The sequence below is a fragment of the Somniosus microcephalus genome, chromosome 11 (genome assembly GCF_052327205.1).
Source record: "Somniosus microcephalus isolate GS21.2 chromosome 11, FLI_Smic_1.0, whole genome shotgun sequence".
Lineage (NCBI taxonomy): Eukaryota > Metazoa > Chordata > Chondrichthyes > Squaliformes > Somniosidae > Somniosus > Somniosus microcephalus.
The window spans coordinates 64,366,009-64,381,583 of NC_140997.1; the positions used below are offsets into that span (position 1 = coordinate 64,366,009).

General features: G+C 44.0%; 1 protein-coding gene across 1 annotated transcript in view; it reads left to right on the top strand.

Moving 5' to 3' along the window:
* Window positions 1-15,575, top strand: part of xylt1 (xylosyltransferase I) — a 292,461-nt gene that overhangs the window by 195,150 nt on the left and 81,736 nt on the right. The window contains exon 5 of the mRNA XM_086000811.1: window positions 10,680-10,760. Within this exon, the coding sequence (XP_085856937.1) occupies window positions 10,680-10,760 (81 nt within the window). The remainder of the gene's footprint in view (window positions 1-10,679; window positions 10,761-15,575) is intronic.

Genomic DNA, 15,575 nt, shown 5'->3' on the forward strand with positions numbered 1-15,575 from the left:
TTTATAGAGGAAAAGAAATCCATGTAGAGAAGCCCCAGAAGACAGTAAGGTAGCCATAGATAGCGCATACATGCATCTACTGTGCAGACAGAAGGGGCAATTTTAACTTAACCCATGTGACAGCGGAAAAAGAAAAAAAACTTGCCTTTATATAGCACCTTTCACGACCTCAGGATGTCTCAAAGCCTTTTGAAGTGGAGTCACTGTTGTAATGTAGGAAACGTGGCATTCAGTTTGTGTACAGCAAGCTCTCTCAAACTGGAATGTGATCATGACCAGATAATCTGTTTTAGTGATGTTGATTTGAGGGATAAATATTGGCCTGGACATTGGGGAGAACTCCCCTGCACTACTTTGAAATAGTGGCCATGGGATCTTTTACGTCCACCTGAGAGAGCAGACGGAGCCTCGGTTTAACGCCTCATCCGAAAGATGGCACCTCCGACAGTGCAGCACTCCCTCAGCGCTGCACTGGAGTGTCGGCCAGGATTATGTACTAACCTTCTGACTCAGGCGAGAGTGCTGCCACTGAGCCACTGCTGACATCTATCAGAAATCATAATTGAATCAGCTACTTGTTTTACACCCCGCCTGATTTTACTTTCCATTGACTTTCTTCAATGACAGAACTCCCAGTTTGGCCATGTGGCATATAAGACATGTGCCCAAACAATTCTGTCATGGTTTGGAATTGTTGGCATGCAACAAAAATTTCCATCCAGTCTAGTGAATGGCTTGCAGGGAAAACAAAGTCTGGCCTGTCACCCATCTGTCATTGGAGTTCTCTGGATGCGGGGGTGGGTGTTTAGGCTTATGATGGGCACACTTCCTTGCCAAATCCCATCACATGAGGACCTGTAGTTGGTAATGAGTAAGGCTTGTGTGTGATTGGACTTTGGCATTTAGGGCATCCTGTTGGCTGGTAAGTTGCAAGTTGCCCTATGTAGATCACTCCACCAGGCTGAGGACTGGCATAAGAAATATGAGCAGGAGTAGGCCATTCGGTCCCTCGAGCCTGCTCCGCCATTCAATAAGATCATGGCTGATCTTCTACCTCAACTCCACCTTCCTGCCCAATCCCCATATCCCTTGATTCCCTGAGCATCCAAAAATCTATCGATCTCTGTTTTGAATATACTCAACGACTGAGCATCCACAGCCCTCAGCGGTAGAGAATTCCAAAGATTCACCACCCTCTGAGTGAAGAAATTTCTCCTCATCTCAGTCCTAAATGGCTGAACCCTTATTCTGAGACTGACCCCTGGTTTTAGACTCCCCAGCCAGGGGAAACATCCTCCCTGCATCTATCCTGTCGAGCCCTGTAAGAATTTTGTATGTTTCAATGACATCACCTCTCATTCTTCTAAACTCTGGAGAATATAGGCCTAGTCTACTCAATCTCTCCTCATAGGACAATCCCCCCATCCCAGGAATCAGTCTGGTGAACCTTTGTTGCACTCCCTCTATGGCAAGTATATCCTTCCTTAGGTAAGAAGACCAAAACTGTACACAATACTCCAGGTGTGGTCTCACCAGGGCCCTATATAATTGCAGTAAGATGTCTTTACTCTTGTACTCAAATTCTCTTGTAATAAAGATGAACATACCATTTGCTTTCTTAATTGCTTGTTGTATCTGCATGTTAACTTTCAGTGATTTGTGTACAGGACACCCAGGTCCTTCTGAACACCAATATTTCCCAATCTCTCTCCATTTAAAAAATACTCTGCTTTTCTATTTTTCCTACTACAGTGGATAACTTCACATTTCTCCACATTATATTCCATTTGCCATGTTCTTGCCCACTCACTCAGCCTGTCTACATCCCCTTGAAGCCTCTTTGCACCTTCCTCACAACTTGCATTCCCACCCAGCTTTGTAATCGGCAAACTTGGATATATTACATTTGGTCCCCTCATCCAAATCATTGATGTAGATTGTGAATAGCTGAGGCCCAAGCACTGATCCGTGCGGTACCCCACTAGTTACAGCCTGCCAACCCGAAAATAACCCGCTTATTCCCACTCTCTGTTTTCTGTCCATCAACCAATCCTCAATCCATGCTAGTATATTACCCCCAATCCCATGAGCCCTAATTTTGTTTAATAACCTCTTGTGTGGCACCTTATCGAATGCCTTCTGAAAATCCAAATACACCACATGCACTGGTTCCCCCTTATCTATTCTGCTAGTTACAACCTCAAACATGATTTCCCTTTCATAAATCCGTGTTGACTTTGCCCAATCCTATTATTATTTTCTAAGTGTCCTGTTACCACATCCTTAATAATAGATTCTAGCATTTTCCCAACTACTGATACAGACTACTGCTCTGTAATTCCCTGTTTTCTCTCTCCCTCCTTCCTTAAATAGTGGGGTTACATTTGCTACCTTCCAATCTGTGGGAACCGTTCTAGAATCTGTGGAATTTTGAAAGATGACAACCAATGCATCCACTATCTCTATATAGCCACCTCTTTCAAAACCCTAGAATATAGGCCAGCAGGTCCAGGAGATTTATCGGCTTTCAGTCCCATTAATTTCTCCAGTACTATTTTTTTTTACTAATTCCTTTCAGTTCCTCATTCTCGCTGATGAGGAAACTCTGAGGCTTGGGATGACAGCAACACAATCACAATAGGCTCCCAGACGCAGATATAAGAGTTTGTGTTCTCATATCCAGCCTCCAGGTAATTCTTCTAGCAGTTGCTGCTGAAACTCTGCACCACCATTCAATGGACTGTGGTTAATGCCCATAATGTGGTCAGAAGTATGGTGGCAAGGGACTTGCACATCTTATCACATGTTGTGCTGCTCACCACACTGCTTGTACTTGCTGTCCACCTAGCCAGGGCCTAGCCCTGTACCTGTCAATTGTGTAATGATTGTCCTCCTTGAGGTGAGAGTGTCTCCCAAGATAAAAGATCAGATAAAAGTTTGAATCATTTAGGCCCTCTGTGGCAGACTCGATACTCTCACTACATAGACCAAGCAGATCTGAAGTACTAGATGGAACTATTGCTGATTGACTAGCATGCCTGGCTCACTAATGAAACGTGGAAGGCTTGACATGTCTTCCTACTTGGTTCCAGATAATTCGACAAGCCAATGTTCTAATGGCTGGGGTGGTTGTGATAAATAGGAAGCATTTTAGTCTGTGGTAGATTATTTATTGATTTCTTCCTTGCTGGATGTTACACACGGGGTTAAAATTAGGTATTGCTGGCTACTAATGCAGGCTGCAGAGTATACACATAGTCTGATAGATTGCAGGCCATTTCATGGGCAGTAATATTCATCAGTAGGCTGTTCATGTGGAGCAAAAGGTGATTCAATATGCTAATATCTATTCAGTGCAGAGCCTTGTCAAACAATTTCCCTAATAGCTGTTTAGGTAAGTGTTAATTTCCTGCAATTCAAAGTGGAATAGATGCAAGAGCTTCCCAAGAAGAGGTCAAGCAATGCAATTCAATTCAAATACAAGCATCCTGTGAATGGCTGACTACCTAAATGTAGTTTTGAGAAGTACAGTTTTTAATTCTCTTTGTGTTTTTTTTTATGACATCCAAAGCAATCTTGGCTGTATTGTAACTAGACAAGAGTTAATCTGAAGCCAGTAGAGCTAAGGTGCAGGTCAGCAACTGTTAGTCACAGCCATGTAAGTAAGGGAACCATGTTTCAAAGGTCATTTTAATGTTAACAACAGTTAACGCAGGAGAACCATCTTTGTTGCTTTTAACATTGAGATGATTAGCAAATTTTGTAATTCCTGTAAATATACTGTTCATTGAGTACTGTTCATCAAACTGTTTTAATATTCAATAAATTTGTCTAGTGGGTTACAACTGAAGCCACGATCTGATGGTGGATTTCTCAGTAACTTAATTTGGAGGCTCTTAAATACAATGATGGGTTCCTGTGGGTGTCAGATATCCTGCTGACTAAACAAAAACCTGCACACGTATGAGCAGCACATCCATCTTCTGAATATAAATATGTATCCAAGTAGATAAGTTGTGTTAGTTTTTATTTTAATGTGTTTGAACAACCATAGCACGTCCGGTTCCTGATGTGGGGAATAAAACTGATTGCATTGATGGATAAATACAGGACCATCATCAACCTCAAGAGTCCAGCATTGAATTAATATGATCTCTAACCAATGATACAGCCATATTGGGGGTAATTTTGGGAGGCTTAGCGTCGAGTCTCGTGAGATGCAAACACAGATTGGAGTTAGGGCTATAAACACTAGCCCCAACAATGTTCCTCCTAACTTTTTTTAGTACACAGTCCCTTCAACTGGGTGTGGGGCCCATTCATATTTTCACACATGCGCGGTTTCGTCTCTGTAGAAGCTGGTGAGCAGCCTACGCGAGACCTCCAGAACATTGGCCCCAATTCTTGACCCACGCCCACCACAAGCTAGGACCCGCTTTGGCATTGGAGCCTCACAAAATGACCTCTAATATCTACCAAGCCATTCAAAACCCCATAGCATAAGCCCATTTCCCAGGGTGCGTGTTTTTTATTTTCAACTTCAGTTTTTCTTTTCAATGCACCTACTGAATACTGTGTTAAAAATCATTTTTAACGCATAAGGCCCAGTTTTGACCCTGCCCGCCTGGAGAAACCACGCAGATTAATGCAGATTAACTACATGTAGATTAATGGCATTTGTCTATGTTCAATTTTAATTATGGCTTGATGACTGACATTCGCATGAAAACTGCACAATAGCCTAATTTAACGTGAAATGGTGTCATTGTATTTGTGCTTAACACTTTCTGCTTGTTCATGGAACATTTTGCAGTTCTCTCCCTGCTGGATTTTTTACTAACTATTTTTACGTGCTGCATTATGGCACCAATTGTGCTTAACAATTTTCTTATTGCTCACTGTTCACAGTCTGACTTAACAGATGCATTGCAGGTTTGACCGTTGGCAGGGCAATGCTGAATGTGAAACTATACACAGGAACCTCTTCTAATATGTGGTGGGGTTATGATTTCCTGATCCTTGCCTACAAATTATTTCTTGATAAATTTGCAATGATTATGCAGCACCATTCATCTCCTGCGTGGACGTCAGCATGCATCAGTAGCCTGGATTATAGTGACTGTCAGCCTCCGCTACCTGAATAAAAATGGAATAAAAGCAGACCCATTACTTTCTCGGGGTGTGTATGTATGTATATCTATATTCTAAAAATAATAGATGCCCTAGAGTGATTTCGAACTATAATCATCTCATTACTGCCTTGTAATGGCTTCTAAAAATCCATTATTCTACACACGACAAAAGGAGTTTAACAAGCATACTGATGTGGGTGGAGTAGTGGGTAGCATTTTCCGGAGCAGCTCATCAATGCCTAGGGTTGCCAACTCTGGTGTGACATATTCCTGGAGGTATCATCACATGACCCTCCAACCGCCCCGCTTTCTACCCACCACCCCCCAACACTCCTGCCGTTGGTCGCCCGACACATCCATTACCACAGCACACACCAACTGGAAAGCAAACTGACTCTTCATTACCCAAATAGCTGATTCTTGACTGTCAGTCAAACAGCCCTTTCTCCCCATCTCCAATATTTGGTATAACTAATAAATAAAAATCATCAAGTTCTAAGATTTTGAAGAGTTATGAAAAGGGAATTAGTGACAGATTACTTCCCATTGGTCAGCGAGACAGTAAAGAGACTGAATAAATTTAGGCTAATCACAGGGGAGGGAACAAAACACTTTTTTTAATGCCGCAATTATTTTTCTCCAGAGTTGCTAGAAGCAGCACCCGGGAGATCAATCTTTAATTCATGGAGACTATGGGGGTGATTTTGCCAATGGCAGCACGTTGGAGGCGGGACTGCTGCGTGTCTGGTTTCAGTCCCGCCTCCATCGACTTGTGGCCAACCTACGCTATTTTCCCTTGATTGACCTTATTAAGCCCGCCCAGCGGGCTCAGCAGGCCAATTAAGGGGAAGCCGGTTACAGAAAACGTCAGCGTATGATGTGAATTGTCATCGTTTGATAGCTTTGAGAAGCTGTCAAACACTGACATTCACTGTTGTTTGCTGAGTTCTTGTACTCAAGGCTCACCAAACCTTTTTTGTGAGCAGAAAGCAGATGACTGTTGCATCGGAGAATGCAGCAGTCATTCTGTCATCTCTGCCATTGAGATGCTGGAGCCTCCGGATCCCCAACGATTGAAGCCTGCAAGGTAAGGAAACTTTTTCTATCACTTTTCACTCATCTCACATACTTACCTCTCCACACTTGCACCCATCACTCACTTCCACAGCGCACTTTTGGACCCTGCAGACCCTCTGCTCGCCTCGGTGACTCTGGCGGGGTTTCCCAACGTCAGGAAGCCCACACCTCTGTTGGAAAAATGGGAATAATCCTCTTAACTGCCTGTTAACTACCTGTTAACAGGCAGTTAAGTGACTGTAATCCCCTTCCCGCCTCCAGGAGATGGGACCTGGCGCGGCTCGGCTACCCGCCTCCTGGGAAGATGGCACGGAGGCGGGTTGGGGGCAGGCTGGGTACCTGCCCCCAGATTCTGCCATTTTCCCGGCAGTCCCGCCTAACCAGGGCTGGCAAAATCACCCCCATAAGGACAATCCTGTAGGGTTGGAAACCCCATCAATGCCCCAGCACTCTGTACATGTATACAGCACTATCCACTCCCTAGGTGGAGCACAGACACTTCTTACAGAAGGAAGCACAAATTTGATCGAGTCCCCCAGCCATCTCTCGTGCACTTCCTAGAAACCAGTGATAAAGCAACATTGCCCGAGGCCTAGGAGCAGGGTACCTGCCCACTGTTTCAAGAATGATGCAGACGTAGCGACCAAGCATCAAACTTGAAATGGGGCCTATCAATGAAAAGCTAACAAAGTAATCTGACAAATGAATACCATCAGTAGTTTGCAGAGATAAGGTTAAGAGGTGACCTGATAGAGGTCTTTAAGATGATGAGTAATGATGAGAGAATTAGTGGTAGATTGGCCCCAATATTTACTGGGGTGGTGGGGGCGGGTGCAGTTTAGTGGTCGGGAAACCCGGAAGTACCGATGAGGGGGTCTAGAGACATCAGGGAAGGAGAGAAGATCAAGTAGGGACCTGGAGAGATCGGGGAAGGTGGGGGGGGGAGCATGTGGAGAAGATCCTGGGTTGAGGGGGGGGGGGGTGCGGTGGTGGAGATGGGGAGATTGCCAGGGGGGGTGGAGGAGATCGCGGGGGTGCTGGGAAGGCCTTGAGGGGTGGGTGGAGAGGAGATCACTGGCTGTTGAGCATATCGGGAGGGCGTCAGATCATTTGGTACTTGGTGTGCTGGGAGGAAGCACTCCAGCTCCTCCTGGCCCACAAGCAGTGCTGGAAAGGCACTTACCTGTTCCATTCAGCCACCCTTCTGCTGCCCAGTTCAAAGCTGGAACAGAGAAATAAATCTTTAGCACGCAGCCTCATTAAAATATTTAAATGTACAACCTGCCTCCTGAGAGCAGGTTCATTACCCACCCCCTGTCCCGCCTCCATTAAAACCGGAAGTGGGTGGCTTCGAGGCGGGTTGGGTTTGAGCTTGACATTTTTTTAAATGTTAACTTCCTGTCTGGCCCAAACCCTCCCTGTTTTTCGGGGTTAAAATTACCCCCCATTGTTTTCATTGGTCAGCGACACAGTAAACATAGGCTGATCACAAACAGAATCATAGGGGAGACTAGAAAACATATCTTTACACAAAGGATGGTGAGAGTGGCATTCACTGTCACAAGCTGTTAATGAACCAGAACCCCTATTTTTTTTTAAAAAGCAATTTGTTTTTTTATAAAAGAGGACTATTAAAGGGTACTAAGAGTGAGTAGGAAAGGGCGATTAGGCTAGATGGCTCATGTAGAAAAAAACACTGGTGCAGACTTGATGGGCTGAATGGCCTGTTTCTGTTTTTGTAACGTTTTGTGGGTGGAATTTTCCAAAGCCCTGGACCACTGGCGGTGCTTTGCATGCAGCAGGTGGCTTATTGCAAAATCGCAGGTGCATTTTCTGATGTCACCAGCTGCATGTGAGGGAACACTAGTATTGTGGGGCCTCGGAAAGCTCTGGTCTGTGATTTCTATAGCTGTCTCAGTTGGTGCATTCCCTCAGTTGCAGTAACCAGTTCCATTCATGTTACTGCTGCCTCTTTTGTGACTTAGTAAGCAACCTTGGTGTCATATTTGACTCTGAAATGAGCTTCCAACCACACATCTGCAGCATAACAAAGACCGCCTACTTCCACCTCTGTAACATCGTCCGCCTCCACCCTTGCCTCAGCTCATCCACTGCTGAAGCCCTCATCCATGCCTTTGTTACCACTAGACTTGACTATTCCAATGCACTTCTGGCTGGCTTCCCACATTCCACAATACGTAAACTTAAGGTCATCCAAAACTCGGCTGCCCGTGTCCTAACTCACATCAAATTCCGTTCACCCATCACCCTTGTGCTCGCTGACGTACATTGGCTCCCGGTTAAGCAGCGCCTCGCTTTCAAAATTCTCATCCTTGTTTTCACATCCCTCCATGGCATCGCCCCTCCCTATCTCTGTAATCTCCTTCAGCCCCACAACCCCCCCGAGATATCTGCACTTCTCTAATTCTGCCTTCTCTAATTCTGCCCTCTTGAGCATCCCTGATTAATCGCTCAACCATTGATGGCCGTGCCTTCTGTTGCCTAGGCCCTAAGCTCTGGAATTCCCTGCCTAAACCTCTCTGTCTCTCTACCTCTCTTTCCTCCTTTTAAGACACTCCTTAAAACCTACCTCTTTGACCAAGCTTTTGGTCACCTGCCCTAATTTCTCCTTATGTGGATCGTTGTCAAATTTTTTGTCTTAAAATGCAGCGCCTTGGGCCGTTTTACTACGTTAAAGGTGCTATATAAATACTTGTTGTTAGTTTTGTTCGGCAAGGGTAATCGTGGTTACAGAACCAAGGCGAGTAGATGGAGTTAAAGCACAAATCTAATTGAATGGTGGAACAGGCTCAAGGGGCTGAATGACCTACTCCTGTTCCTATGTTTGGGAGCTGCCCAGATGTCGGGGAAGGTTTGTACAAGACAACAATGCAGAGTGCATCACAGGCAGGCTCATAAGTTTATTTTAGGATTGTCTCTGATGGCATTCTTTATATACATGTGATTTAAGTACCTGCTCAGTTCTCTCTCTTTCGAAAGCTCCTGAAACATGCGTAGTTTTTTATTCAAATGTGGGAAAGACATATTGATGTGAGGATATTATTTTATGATCATGTGCTGTGTTGTTGATAACAAACCAGATGTCATAGGAAAAGGCCTCAGTTACCGGTTTTCTCACCTCTGAATTGCCGTTGCCTAACTAACATCCTGTGTCTGTCATCCACTCCCCAGTGATCTGAGCTAATCAGTATTCTCTAATTTTCCGGCTCCATTTATGCGATCAGTAATTTCCACAGGCTTAATTTTGTTTTAATGGTGTTTTCGCATCTTTTTGAAGAGGAAAAAAATAATCACTCTTCAGGTTTTGGCACCATGAACTGTTAATGAAGTAGCATCCCTCCCTCCTGATAGTATAGGAACTCCATTATCTCACAGATGTACATGCAAAAGATAAAACGACAAACTGTGTTAATTAATGTTGTATGTTTATTTACTGCAAAGTATTTGATTTTCCCCTGTGTAGCTGTTCCTGTGATAAGATATTTATCTTCCATCCCTTGAGATAGTGTGTGTGTGTAATCTTAGTCTTGTGTCTGCATTATTTGGTATGGATTCACACACTCCTAATAATAATATGTAAAATTAAAAGCATTCTTTGGGGGGGGAACCCAGTGGAATAAAAATTGCTCGGTGTTTGGAATCTGTTATTTCCTTTACTACTTCTAATGAAATTCTAAGACAAGTACCATGAGGAACAAATTGATTACTGCCAGCTTCCTTGTCACGGGTCTTAAGAGCACCAACAGAATATTACAACTAAGCTGGCGGAAGGCAGGAAGATATCTGAACTTCCACTTTCAAGATCTCAAATTCCCAAGTTTGGGCTGCTCCCTCAGTAACACAGCGGTAGGATTTTTGAATCATTACCCACATGCCATGCAAGTTATCGGAACCCAAATGGGCTGAATTTCGATATTATTCTGAACCTCTATATGCTTCAACCCCGTACCCTAGCAGAAAAACCTTCTCCTTTACCTTGTTTATAGTGGGAAACAGAAGCTGAATCAGCAGTTTAGACAATTCAGTTTATTTTCCCAATTAACCTCCATTTTGAAGTATTACGAAGATGGGCCACGTGACAGATGGATTGTGTTAAGACCACTTGGATGACAGTAGGGAGAGAAGCAGGAGGCAAGAGAGCTGGTTTTTCACGGCTCAGCCATTTTTCTTGCCCGCCTTCTAAATAAGTTTGTTTTCACCAACATAAACTGGCTTGAGAGACATCACTGTGATTAGTAGTGACTGTTGTAAAACAGGTGCCTCACTTGTCCCCCTTAAGCCCAGAATAACAAGGGAGCATAGTCAACCCAATGACCCTGATAATCAAGAATATTTTTTTAAAATTGTGATGTGAGGAAGTTGAACATTTTTTAAATTATTGAACTACAATAAGCTATTTATCAGAGATTGTGTTACTAATTAGAATGCTTTTTTGTATTTACTCCATAGGACTAATGATCAACTGGTGGCTTTCTTGTCAAGATACAGAAATATGAACTTTCTGAAGTCTCACGGCAGGGACAATGCAAGGTACTGTGCCTTTCATCCGTTCTTGAGGTATACCCACTTTGAATACGTTTGATTTAGAATTTATTTTCCATAGCTATAGCTGTGACTTGGCCAATTATTGGACAATAGCCACATTGCTGGTATTCCGTTGTCCTACCCAGTCTCAGCTACTCACACCTGCCCTGTTGCAGTGTTGAGCCTGAGCTACTACAGGAAAGCTAGTCTACAGAATCAGAACTGTGAGCGCCCTGGGACAATGAAAGTTAGAACTTCTGCATTTTAAGTGGAGAAAGGTACCTACAGTAAGATCTGGATGTGAGTCAAGGGCTTCTTTCAACTCATCATTTATAAAACCAATTTTATCACCAAACCGAAGGAGCTATACAGCTGAGAATGTTGGCAAAATTATCCTCGCCTTGTTCATACAGATGCACGCAGTTGCCCCAATATTTACCCCAGACACCAAATAGATTTACTTTGAACTACCCTACTTACCCCACAATTCAGAATGGGAGAGATGTGACTTGAAACTTCAAGTCTGACAAACTCCATGAGCAGCAAATAATGAAAAGATTTGTAATGTACAGAGCAGTAAATTGCCTAGAAGGGATTTATTTACACTGACATAGAATCTGCTGCACTTATCCTTAAGCTGATTTGAGATAAAAATCAGTACCTCTCCTTGGTACTGTATCTAGGGTGGATTTTATACCAGTGGAAGTGTTCCTACAATATCCTGTGACTGCTTGTGTTCCATTTACATCTTTTTCCTGATCCGCCCTCGGTATCACTGTTGTTGCGAACACGTTGCTTATATTGTAGGGCCATTTCTACAGCACTGGATCAATCCTAAACTAACTTGAACGTGCACAGGCCTGTAATTCACAGTTTTAAAGTCACAAGCAGCAATTGACTTGCTGGTGCCGATACTTTCGCCTATGGCTGGAGAAAATCCACACAACCGAGGGACAGCAAAACCAATGCACTGGCCTATTTGGAAGCAAGGCGGGAGGGCTTCAGCTGCTCGGTCCATTGGTGGCCATGGTTTTTCTGGCTGCCTCCACCGAATTTATGACTACTTTGCATCCAGTTAGAATTTCCGGTTGGCTCTGGGGCAGGCCGGGCAACTCCCACCTGAACCAGGTAGAAACTTCAATATATTTCAATGCAGCACAAGTGATGTCACTTGAGCATTGACAACATTCTGTGTACTTCCTGCCCACCATTGCACCAGTATCTGTTCATTCCCACAAACTTTGCTACTTTGGGTGAACTCCAGCAGTAATTTCAAACGGGAAGAAATTAAAGGTGCTTTGCTGGTGAAGCCTACCTCAGCCACCCAGCTTATAAAAGAAGAATGCTTTCTGAGCTCAGAACTTCCTTTTTGAGCTATACCCGGTGTGACCTTGAGTTTTAACTCCTCCCGTGTGGATTTCAGGAATGAAGAATCGAAATCAAAAATTTAACATGGAAATAAAAATGCATTATTTGTCACACTGGATAAGATTGAGAGATGGTGTGTTTTCAGGAAAGGTTTCAAAGCCAGCATGCTAAAATCGGCTCCATCATGGGTCTGCAATTTGCCCCATCAGATTTTCCTCTCTGTGCTGTCCCCAGTCAATGCTTTATGCCCAGGCGTTAAATTCAAAAATCTATCCCATAAGGTCTAATTACTGCAAAGCAGCAATCAACAAAGTAAGTCGAGCGTGGAACTATACAGCCAAAACGGTTCATTTTTGATTGAAAGTCTTGACATCCAGTTTCATTGCTGCTGTGCTATTGGCTGTTTGCCCTTTATGAAAGAAAGACTTGCATTTATATAGTGCCTTTCACGACCACCAGACATCTCAAAGCGCTTTACAGCCAATGAAGTACTTTTGGAGTGTAGTCACTGTTGTGATGTGGGAAATGCGGCAGCCAATTTGCACACAGCAAGCTCCCACAAACAGCAATGTGATAATGACCAGATAATCTGTTTTTGATATGTTGGTTGAGGGAGATATGTTGGCCAGGACACCGGGATTAACTCCCCTGCTCCCCTTCGAAATAGTGCCGCGGGATCTTTTACATCTACCTGACAGAGCAGATGGGGCCTCGGTTTAACGTCTCATCCAAAAGACGGCACCTTCGACAGTGCAGCACTCCCTCAGCACTGCACTGGAGTGTCAACCTAGCTTTATGTGCTAAGGTCCCTGGAGTGAGTGGGACTATGGACCCACAACCTTCTGACTCAGAGGCGAGTGTGCTACCCACTGAGCCATAGCTGACATCCTTATGAGGTGATAAGGATCTTTGGGCAGTGTTTTTTGTGCAAAATCTCTGCATTAACATCAGCGATTATCATCTTGGTAGTCTTTGGAGATCCTGTGGGTATCTCAGAATTGGATCTGTTCTTTTTTCTTGTTGCTTTTTAATCAGTCATTTCATTATGTAAATTGGGTATGTTCTCACTATGAAAGAGAAGGTTGCGAGGTGATGTGATTGCTACTTTTAGGATTCTAAAGGAACTAGACAATGCTATTTCACCTTGTCCAGATCAGTAGAACCAGAGGACACTGCCTGCGCTTGAAGGGGAGTACATTTATAAGGGAGCTAATATGTTTGTGTTTGCTTATCTATGGGTAAATATTCTGGCTGTAGAAAGAAATTTTCACCAGTCGCCTCTAGCCGAGTGGAGACTGATAAACTGCAAGGTGGCAGCTCCACTCTCATTTAACTCGGCACACAAATTCCTGTTCTTGGCTGTCCGCTGGCATTGTTCTCTCGAGAGTCTTATTTAAATCACAGATCCTATGCAAATTACTGCATAAAGTGCCAGCCAGTGAAATTCCAGCTTTTACACCACGCATGGGTATTGGACTCAGCGCGTTCATTTACAGAAAGGCTAGTTGCGTGCTGACCTGTGGGGATGGGCCTGTTTTGATGGACCTACTAAGAGTGACACTGTCGCCAATGTCGTCTTACAAGAATCAGCACACGTGCCCCTTTTAAGGGCACCACTAATATAACATATGGCCCATACAAACTAAAAGAAGCTCAACATAAGCAATACAGTCCCAACAAAAATAAAGGGAAGCAACCCAACTATGTGCAGGTTAGGTTGATTTGGCTATGATAAATTGACCCTTAGTGTTAGGGGGTTAAATACGTGGGGTTACAGGGATAGGGTGGGATATGTGTCGGTGCAGGCTCGATGGGCCGAAATGGCCTCTATCTGCACTGTAGATTCTGTGATTCTGTAAATCATAGGATTTCTTAGAGCAGGCCTGCTCCTTAATTCTTGCTGTAGTTGTTTTGGAAGCTATGTTGATCCGTTTCAATGCTTCCCTCACTGCATTTGCTGGAAGAGAATGAAGACGACCGAAAATTTTTTTTAAAAAGGAATTGTAGGGAGATCACACTGAACAGAGGTAGACTATCCAGACCTGTCATTACTTTGCAACTATATATTTAAGCCCAAGCATAGCTACCTGGCAGTGACAGAGAAGAACTACCCTTTGCAGGCTACATAAGACACAAGAACATAAGTAAGAGCAGGAGTAGGCCATATGGCCCCTCGAGCCTGCTCCGCCATTCAATAAGATCATGGCTGATCTTCTACCTCAATTCCACTTTACCACTCAATCCCCATATCCTTTAATTCCTTTAGTGTCCAAAAATCTATATACAGGTTGAGCGTCCTGAATCCGGCAACCTCTGGACCGAGGCTGAGCCGGTTTTCGGGTTTTTCCAGACTGCGGAACGTGTTTCTGATGTCCGAAGTCCGGAAATGCCCGAGCCCAAGTTGCGATATTTCCGGACTTCAGACATCAGAAACATGTGCCAAGTCCGGAAATGCCTGGGCCCAGGTTGCGTTTTTGGTAAGCCTCCGTCAGGGTGTCCGGATTCTGGAACATTTTACGGATTCCGGACCCCTGCCACCAATCGTTCCAGATTCCGGAACTCCGGATTTGGGACGCTCAACCTGTATCTCATTCTTGAATACACTCAACAACTGAGCATTCACAGCCATCTGGGGTAGAGAATTCCAAAGATTCACAACTCAGTGTCACATCTGTGCACTGCAAATTGGCTGATGCTGTACTTATCTCCTGTGATAGCCTGGAAGAGGCATAAAAGTTAAGTGATGCTGCCCTTGACTGTCACTGGTACCACTGTCCTACTTGTGGTAGTTATCTGCTGGTCTGGTTGTGACAGATGATGACAGCTCTGTAGCTACCTCCTTATTGAACTGTACGGTGTACAATTTTGGTCTCCTTACCTAACAACGGCTATACTTACCTTAGAGGGGATGCAACGAAGGTTCACTAGATTGATTCCTAGGATGAGAGAGTTGTCAAATGAAGAGAGATTGCGTAGAATAGGTGTATATTCTCTGGAGTTTAGAAGAATGAGAGGTGCTATATTTGAAACGTATAAAATTCATAGAGGGCTTGACAGGGTAGATGCCAAGAGGTTGTTTCCCCTGGCTGGAGAGTCTAGAACTAAGGGGCATAGTCTCAGGATAAGGGGTCAGCCATATCGGACTGAAATGAGGAGAAATCGTACCTATACTAATGGTCTGCCAAAGTAAGGGATGTTCACCTCTGTCTGCAGATGGCAGTGTGAGGGTACCAGCTGGTAGGCACAGAGCACCTCAATTGCTTGACATCCCTACTAATTTCGGATGGGGGAATCTGATTGGAAAATTAATCGGTGCCAATAATGGGGCAAAAAATATTGTCAATTTCACATGGGTGCGATTGACATGGGCCATTCTGGCAAGCAAGCCAGCCGGACACGCCCCCAATTAATAATTAAAAGTAGCACTTTCCTGAATATTACAGGCAGCTGTTT